The sequence below is a fragment of the Colletotrichum abscissum genome (assembly GCF_030869225.1).
Source record: "Colletotrichum abscissum strain IMI 504890 chromosome Unknown Scaffold_39.1, whole genome shotgun sequence".
In the NCBI taxonomy this organism is placed as follows: Eukaryota; Fungi; Ascomycota; class Sordariomycetes; order Glomerellales; family Glomerellaceae; genus Colletotrichum; species Colletotrichum abscissum.
Genome location: NW_026850309.1, coordinates 454025 through 463120, shown reverse-complemented (window position 1 = coordinate 463120; position 9096 = coordinate 454025). Strand labels below are relative to the sequence as shown.

At 50.1% G+C, this 9096-nt stretch overlaps 4 protein-coding genes across 4 annotated transcripts; 2 read left to right on the top strand and 2 right to left on the bottom strand.

Moving 5' to 3' along the window:
- Window positions 1–753: 753 nt before the first annotated feature.
- Window positions 754–1662, top strand: CABS01_12753 (uncharacterized protein; the record flags this gene model as incomplete). Its single annotated transcript, XM_060546105.1, has 1 exon — window positions 754–1662. The coding sequence occupies one exon, from the start codon at window positions 754–756 to the stop codon at window positions 1660–1662; it is 909 nt and encodes a 302-aa protein (XP_060396336.1).
- Window positions 1663–4641: 2979 nt separating this feature from the next.
- Window positions 4642–5598, top strand: CABS01_12752 (uncharacterized protein; the record flags this gene model as incomplete). Its single annotated transcript, XM_060546104.1, has 1 exon — window positions 4642–5598. One exon carries the CDS (start codon window positions 4642–4644, stop codon window positions 5596–5598), a length of 957 nt encoding a protein of 318 aa, XP_060396335.1.
- Window positions 5599–5891: 293 nt separating this feature from the next.
- On the bottom strand, window positions 5892–6401 carry CABS01_12751 (uncharacterized protein; the record flags this gene model as incomplete). The annotated part of the gene is made up of 2 exons (XM_060546103.1): window positions 5892–6058; window positions 6131–6401. 2 exons carry the CDS (start codon window positions 6399–6401, stop codon window positions 5892–5894), a joined length of 438 nt encoding a protein of 145 aa, XP_060396334.1.
- Window positions 6402–7931: 1530 nt separating this feature from the next.
- Window positions 7932–8603, bottom strand: CABS01_12750 (uncharacterized protein; the record flags this gene model as incomplete). Its single annotated transcript, XM_060546102.1, has 2 exons — window positions 7932–8355; window positions 8410–8603. 2 exons carry the CDS (start codon window positions 8601–8603, stop codon window positions 7932–7934), a joined length of 618 nt encoding a protein of 205 aa, XP_060396333.1.
- Between the last annotated feature and the right edge of the window lie 493 nt (window positions 8604–9096).

Below are 9096 nucleotides of genomic sequence, written 5' to 3'. Positions count from 1 at the left end.
CCCCCCCGTCTCCCCCCGAACCGGGCACCTCTCACCATCAGGCTGGCACCAACAAGCGTAAACACCCTTGCAGTGTGCTTACGGGCATTCCATTTCGAGAGCAGCGAAACGCAGCCGATACTTGGTTCGGGGGCCAAATCTGCAGCAACTCGGGTACGGTTGCCATCTGCAGCCGCTGATTTGTAGTCGTTTCCGTCGTGTTGGTGGTTGCTGCAGCCTGTTGTTGGTTCTGTCACTGCGACGGGGGCCTTTAAGCTGAGATATGTGCCTGATGGTGATGAACTCGCCGCTCTGCATCCTGGCCTCGGTTGACAGGGGGGCGTTGGAACGCAGGCTCAGAAATGTGCAATATACATACCGTTGGGCAGGTTGGTTGTATTCCACTGGGGCGTCACAGCAGGTCAAAACCAATAAAGTCGCGCCATGAAGCGGAGGGTTGCTTTTCGCGCTCTCGGCGCGGGCTGGGGTCTTAACGAGCGAATCAGCGACGGCGCGAATGCGGCCGCATGGCGCGGATAGCCGCCCGTCGTCCAGCCCTCCCATCCTCACTCGTTGCGTGTCCCTTTTCGCCATCAGGCTGTGCGTTCTGAATCTCTTCCTCTCCCTCGTTTCTGCGGCCTTCATTTTTTGTTTGAAAACCTCCGTCTTGCCCTGAGAATAATTCTAAATCTACAGCAAACAAATTTGTGGAATCCATCAGACCCAGCCCCGCGATTGATCTTCCCGTCAGTTCAAAGTCGCATCGGACCCATAATGGCATCCTCCACCGCGAGCACAGAGACGGACCCTCTCATCAACTCTAACCCGGTGCTGCAATCCTACTACGCGTCGCTGGAGTCCCGTATCGGCTATCGTCTGGTTCTGGGAGGAACACGGCACTTCGGCTACTGGGATAATGACACCTACTTCCCCTTCCCCCTTGGTCGCGGCCTGCGGGCCATGGAGGACAAGATGGCCGAGGTCCTGAACTTGCCCAAAGGATCAACGGTGCTGGATGCTGGCTGTGGAAATGGGCATGTCGCAAAACACCTCGCCAGCAAGCATGGCCTCCGAATCGAGGCATTCGATGTCGTCCAGCGCCATGTAGAGAGGGCGAGGAAGACCATCAAGAAGGCTGGTCTCGAGAACCAGGTGACTGTCAACAGGAGGGATTACCACCACTTAGAGTCGCTGGCAAGCGAGTCGTTTGATGGCATCTACACTATGGAGACTCTTGTTCACGCCACGGACCCGGAGACTGTCCTGGCGGGCTTCTTCCGACTGCTTAAGCCCGGCGGCCATCTCGCCAACTTTGAGTACGACCATGAGTTCATCGGGGATTCTCCGGAAGTCATGGCCGACAACATGCGCAAAATCAACGAGTATGCCGCCATGCCGACAAACGACCGGTCACATCCGGGCGTTTTCAAGCAGCTCATGGAGGAAGCGGGCTTTGTGGATGTTGAGGTTCGCGATTTCTCCGAGAACATTCGCCCGCTGTGCCGTCTGTTCTTCCTCCTTGGAATCATCCCTTACATCTTCATCAAGGCGTTCGGCCTTGAGCGCTACTTCATCAACACCGTCGCTGGTGTGGAGACTTACCGGGGCAAGGGTCGCTGGAGGTACATCGCCATCTCGGCTACCAAGCCTGGAGAGACCATTGAGCCCCCGAAGTCTCGATGAAAGATTGGCCCACTAGCTCTGAGGGATTTGGAGTTTTGTGAAGCTAAGAACTGTGTTGAAATCCAAGGCACGCTGAAAATAATGAGAACCGTTTGAACGGCTTCAGTCATGGGGAAAACAGTTTTGGGGGAGAAGATAATCAATTTATGAGAAAGTGCCGCGGAAAGATGAGGAATGGTGAACTTGAAGTGGTCATCCTACTAGAGTATACCACTCACGATCAATCCAATGAAGCCGAGTCATGATGCAAGTTTGTCTACACCGTCCATGTGTGAGCTTTTTGGGGGCATGGTCGGGGAATATGATTGAATGTGTTTGTGAACGTTGCAATAAGATAATGAAGGCCATTCGTAGGCGCAACTGAGTCTTCAAGATACTCATACTGTTACCACATGAACCTTGATGAGATTAATCATCACGACTTTAATCGATTTAGATTTCAATAGCATTCAGCGCCGATTCTGAAAGTTTTGGTGACATGACCACCAACATAGCCCGTGAGATGAAGAGTTCGAGTTTATCTGGATGTTTCTTGCAGTCATTCTCAGATCTTTCATGAATTCTGAGGAGTCAAACATCACTGTCGATCCCATCAGTTCTCAGCTTTGTATTGTAGAAGACCATAGATCAGGTCGTACACGACGACGCCGAGAGACCACACGTCGACGACTGCAGAGTAATGAAGTCATTCGCCTTGGAAGTGTTGTTCTGAGCCTTCGCAGCATAAAGAAACTATCCCAGCCAAGAACCTCTCAAGGCAGGCTGTGGCGCCCTGTCGCAAGTATCATTATGCTACCAGAAAGGCATCGTAATCTTCGATCCGACACATCATGGAAAAAGCAAACAAGCTCTACTCGAAACATCTTTAGGGATATAAGTACTAAAGTAGCAATTAGAGAAAGTACTTATATAGATTTTGTGCTGTAAGACTAGTGTAGAATGGGTCGATATGTGGAAGATAAACATTAATCTAGCCTGTATCCTGAGGATAGAACGATTACTAGTAAAGTTCTGATTATTATTCCAGAAAGGGAGACAACCCTATTGAGCCGTAAAGGGGGAGAGTGTGGGGGGATAGGTGTGGCGGGGTGGCCAAGAGCCACGAGTCACCTCACTTAAGAGTCACTCGGCTTCTCCAAACATACCAGACTGCCAAAGATTACACATTAACGGAATAAGAGAGACGAAGGTAGCGTCAAATAGCCCGCAGTGCAAAAAGATTTTGTCAACCTGCTACTCCGTTCAAAAAGTAGAGTATACGAAAGCAGTATCTGTTGTCATCAGCTGGACAAAGTCTCATTCTTTACTCATGTTGTTCGTCCACTGCGGCCTGAAGGGGCACGACCTGATATGCTGCATCCTGTTGCGTGGGGACTGGCAGCGCAGAAGACGGGAAACACCGATAAGGGGAAAGGGTATTACTGGGTTTATAAGGCATCTCGAACAGTCTGTAAAGGGCTAGCTCACACGCTTATGCGTGCAATGGCGGCAATCGACTAGGCGAAGTGCCCAACTTGAGCTGCTTGGAAAAGGCGTGGGCATAACCACAATTTCCCTAAACTGTCGTCTTATTATACTGTGCCTACATGTCATCGACATCAACGACAGAAGCAAGATAAGCAGTGATTTGACGGCTACACACGTAAAGTATTCAGGGTCCCAGCCGACCATGCAATGGCCGAGACATTGCTCGGACCACAGACGTACGACAGACTTCTGGATATCCGCGTAATTGTATTTTAAGAAAAGGATAAACGGCAAATGGTCGTCATTTTGGTTGGACCTGTGGTCAACATCCGACAGACCCGACCAACAACATTGAAAGGCCAATCACACTGCAACTCTGCCAATTAGCATGGTCGGCTCGCCAGAGCCAGGGGTTTATCAGCTGATGTGCACTGACTACCCGGTTGGTACTGCGTACAGCAACTGGAAACACCCTTGACACTCGCCCTGGACGTAAGTACCTGAAAGTAAGGTCCTTAGATCTCTCCTTCACAAGATTGTTGCGTGATGCTCTGGCTTCCAAAGCAAAATATAACGTTTGTCATCTGCACGGGGGTACGACAGTTTAAGTCGATTTCAAGAAACGTATGTGTGTAGCGTCAAGTTCTTATTTAATTGCGAAAGGCTACATGCCTACTGTAAACTGATTGATGAAGACCATGTAGCTCCGGACGAATTGCCAGTGTCATGAGCCGTAATTAGCAATTAGCGGACTACCTAAGTATATCAGAACATCAAAGCAGATACAGCGGCCACTTGGTCAGGCAGAATCTGGCGAATCCCATCCAGAACCAGAACTCATAAGCTTTGGCTCATCGGCCAATCGGCTATTGATATAACAGCATTTCAGTTGCCAGGCTAATTTTACTTGCGTTTATGTACACTCCATTTTATTGACGTCTTCGATACAATTTCTGTTGGATACCTTTGCCGTTGCGTATTTGCGGCCGGACCCGTCCACACAAGCGCGCGGCTGCAAGGCGCTCTGTTCCCTTGGTAATAGGGTACTTGCAACCTGCCACCCCCGCCCGAGTGCAGTGGCCACCACGAATTCCAGCGCGCCCACAAGGTCACATCGGCGGCACCGTAGGTGAGTATCATCCCTTAGGTCCGGTAGCCCCAACCCGGGCCAAAGAGCTATCTTTAATCTTCTCTTCTGTGAGCTCCGGGTGCGACAACGAAGCAGATAACGGGAAACATGTGGATTGAGTGACCCGCTGATCGGATTGAGAATCGTGGGTTGGTGCGGGCACACATACTCTTCTGAGGAGTCCTCGACGCGCGCGCCTAAGTACTGTAGGTTCTTCGTCTACGTTTGTCACATACACGGCAAGAAGCCAAAGAAATATAAAGTGACGCGCCAACATCCTAAGAAGGTCCCGAAGCACCATCCAGGTTTCACTGCAAAACATTGCCTAATACTTTACCTTACCTACTTTTGAATTTCGTACAGAGTCATATCGTCCCAATCTCATGTCCGCCAAGATGTTGACGAATAAGAAGATAGCCCAGCGCAAGGCATACTTTATCATTCCCAATACCCAATATAGGCCTGATGACCAGATTCAACTCGGCCAGCTCATCGAAGACCCTCTTGTACCTCACCGACCTTTGGCGCCCCCGATCAGACCGTTCCCTGCAAATGCAGCTAAAGTTCGTTTTGAAAACGACTGGTCCCAGGAAAGATCCATGGAAACTATCGGCGACATTGGTGTCTTTGGTCAGTTTCTCTCTGCAGCCTCTGCAGAGAGTTCAATCAATAGATCGATCGATGTCACACGATCTTGGAGTGCAGCTCGGCTTGAGACAACATTTCTCGACCTGGGAGCGGATAGGGAACATGATTACGTCAAGTCCAGTGTGCAGACGGCAGCAGTGCAAAAGTTGCTCACGAGTGAGACATTTTTCAAGAAGCTGACCGTCAGGAAGAAGGTGTTGTACATGGTCACGGGCATCAAGATCGCGAGGAGTCCCCACCAGATCTCGCATGGGGAGAGCAAGATGAAAGGCGGTGCAGTGAAACTAGGCGCGGACCCTGGGACTGGCGGAGCGGTCATGACTGGCATACAGGGCAGTTTGAGCATTTCCATCAAGGACGTAAAGACTTGCACGCCGCATGACGATTTCGTCTTTGCGTACTGTCTACGCAAAGTCCACGTCAACCTCCGGAATAACAAAACCCAGCTGGGAGGTGATGTTCTTGGGGCCGAGATGGACAGAGTCTTCAATCGGATGCACTACAGTCAGAGGAACACGGAAGAAGAAAGCGATGAAGAGGAGCCGCAAGACATAGTTGTACATGTTGACGAGATTCAGAAAATCCTCTTCGAAAAGGATGATTTCGGGCACTCTTTGCCGGCTCGGTACGCCAAGAACAATGGCTTTGATGAGATGAATGGCGGCAAATGTATAGTTATAGTGGCAAAATAGCACCGCCGAAACAAAGAAAACTTTCTGGTACATGCTCTTAGCATCCTTGTCATTGAAACATATTGAATATCATCACCAAAGAAACCAAAAATATCCCATTTCAATATGGCCCTAGACAAAACCTCAGCTTCTAGGCAAGACAAAGAGTCACAAAAGTGGCCTGTCTTCCCAGGTGGATTCTTATCTGATGATTGAGCTACCCTGATATTGAGGTAGTCGTGCTGCCATCTATGCACTCCATTGGAAAATAACAGGTGGCGTACTGTGCCTCAATGTTATCTCCTTTTCGATCCTCAAGCGGTGGCAGTCTGAGCCGCAATGGGTCCCTTGGCACTTCCTGAACGCCCAGAGCCACCGCTGAAATCCCAATCAAACTCTTGCGCGCCAGTCACGGTGACTGGGCTTCCGTCCAGCTCAACAGTCTGTGTTAAAGTCACAGTCGAGATGGTGTTGGCCATGCCTAAGAACACACTTGTCAGCAAAAAATCCTTTCCGCCATCTACAAGTAATGTAGTTTGAGGTTGTGACTTACGGACGCCACCGAAATCATAGGTGAAGCTTGGGTCAGAGCATGACGCGATCTCGGTCTTTGTCTGTGGGTTGTAGAGATAGCTGCATGTCACTTCAATCGGTGCAGCGAGCTGGCTGTTTGTGTACGTTGCGTCGACGCCGTAAGAGAGATATCCGCTAGCGGGGAAGGAAACGAATCCAGAGAAATCCCAGGAACCGTAATCAGCCCGGCGGACAGCGGCGGTCGAGGCCAAGGTCGCAAGGGCGAGAATGGAGGCGGCGTTGAAGAGCATCGTCGGTGAAGGTATTTACAAGTGAATATTGGGACTTTGTCAGAACGCTCGAGGAAAGGGCAGGAAGATAGGGCGTGTTGTTGATACTAGAATTCACTTTTCGAAGGGACGTGGTTGTTTCTAACATTTATACACTTGAGAATGATCGTCATAGCCGCATGGCGCCGATTGCCCACCTAAAGTTGAAGTGCCTGGGGTATCCATACGCTATGAACGATGAGAACAAAGGCGCGCTATGTAACCTTCCCTTCATACGGTTGTAATCGTCAGGCGAGTAGTCTAAAATACGAAGGATAGGCACGTCGTTTACCATTACAGGCACTAGGATGGCACGGTTTGACCTGATGGTGCAGCACCCAATTTGCAGAGCGGCCTTTCCCCAGAATAGCCGTGCTATCCCCCACCACAAGCTGCAAGGCACCTATGGACAAATGCAAGTAAGGCCCTGTCCACGGCCCGCTTTCCGTCACACCCATAAAGAGGTGGTATTCGTCATTGGAGTGGTCGAGTGGGAGCCGCGTGCAATGTTTACTGTTATTAATGTGTGCAGGTACCCCTCACGCTAGTTATGTACGCTTTCTTACATGCCTCTATGTATTACCGGAAAATTGTGGCGAGGTAGCAATAGTCTTCGGTATCGCATTCAGGGGACTCGTGGAATACGAGGTTGATGAGACTACACCGGTGGACGTGCTGCCTTGATTTGACTGAGCAGCTGCAGACTGCTAACATGCGAGGAAGCAAAGGAAACCCCGCGCTGTACTCCACCAATTACTGTCTGACAAAACAGATATCGATGCGGCTTTGGGACTCGTTGAACTGGACTACCTTCGTGATGTGGTTCGCTGTTGACTCGCATTTACCCCACACGGTTCACGCCTCCAGTTGCAGCTTACGAAAAGCTCATTCTTTCTAGAGGACTCGACATTACATTATGAAGCTAATTTGTAGCAAATATCCTTAAGGCAATGTGAGAGCCATTTTCACTGATGTTCATTATGGTCGATGTTCAGTCAGCGTTTTGGTAAATGCATGCGCGGTGGCTCCCTCGCAGTGTCCATTTCGGGTAAGATTAGCTTGGCGTTGTCGAAATCAACGAATAACAACAACCAAGTTGAGACGTCCAAAAATTGCAGACGTTTTCGAGAAGGTTGAAAGTTCTTTAACATCGCCAGTTGCTTTGACCTCGTACATGGAATCATGGTGAATTGATAAGGCATACGACATCTTGGAATCCTCACAAGCCCTTGAACATCTCTTCCTCCGTTCGATACTGCTCCCGATAACTTCATGAACTAAGCCGATACCCAGAAAGAACCCTGAACCAAACTTTGAATACTTCGAACCGGTATTGAATATCTTCCCCACCTTAGCCGAGCAGAGTTTTAGAGACATTCAGCCAACAATTTTCGCGCTTGACTTGCCTTCCGGATATTTCATCGGTGTAACCAGCCTAGTCAAGACGGCATTCGCCACCTTGCGCCGCTCGCTGAAAATGCCTCGTTGTCTGGAATCCGACCACTCTGAAGCTCAAGCTCCGATCATGAGTCTTCTCTTGTGGAAGGGGTTCTCAGAGGTATTGGCAGGAAGGGAACGACGGGTTCCGGGAGGGGAAGGTGCCGGTTTGGACTGTCCTCCAACCTCAAGCTTGAATCCACTTCCATCCCTCAAGAAAGAGACAGAGTACTCTGAGTTGCAAGTCGCGGCACGGACGGTGACTTCTTGGCGAGTGTTGGGATCGTTGTTGTTGGAGAGGCGGACAGTGATGTCGTACTTGAAATCTTTGTTCGAAAGCCAGACCTTGCACAGGCCTGTAGCTTGGTCCCAGGCGACCTTGGCAGCCACGACATATGCGGTGACAGAGATGGGATTGGCTCTTCTGCAGTTGAAGACGCCAAAGTTGAACCAGCTGCCTTGACGGGCTGCCAAAGCGGAGGGGTGGTCCGGAATGAGGCTAGGAGCTAAGGTCAGAAAAGTTCGAAGAGTGCGAAGTGAACATATTACTTACGCCAAGTCAGTGGACGCTTCACGCTTGAATGTGTCCTCAATGTCGCGAACGGCCAGGTTCTTGAGCTCGTTGTACAATTCCGAAGCGCCAGGAGAGGAAACCTCCCGGTCCACAACAACAGGGCTGGGCTCTCCGATGGCGATGGCTGAGGCAGTAGAGGCCAAGGCCCACATAACGAAAGAGGAGAGACGCATTTTGGAAAATGACCGTTGGATATTTTGAAAATGAAAGTAGTGATCTTGTTCAGAATGAAAGGAGTGTGATGATGGCGTTGGTACAGATTGGCAAGACTCAGAGGAGGCATACGACTTATATTCCCCCTGGCCGAAAGGGAGTATACGCATATGTCAACTCGCCCCTACCGCGTCTTCTATGATTACTGCCCATGCCCGGAACCTGCCCAGGTCGGTAATCGGCGTATGAAAAGAAGCATATTAGATGAACTGGTTTGAACTAGTCACGGATGACTCGGGATTCAGGCGAACTTCTACCAAATGTATAGGCTGTAGAGTTTTTCGTGTATTCCGAGTCAGGATCGCGAGAGTTAGCAGACATTCAACTTCGTATTGGAGGTGTCAAAGCTTTCACCATCCGAAACGAGGCGGCGCAGAAGTTTGCTTGAGATTGTACCCGCCAACACCCCCTGCTAGCTGATGTTCGCTCATCAAAAAGTACTGGAGTGACAAA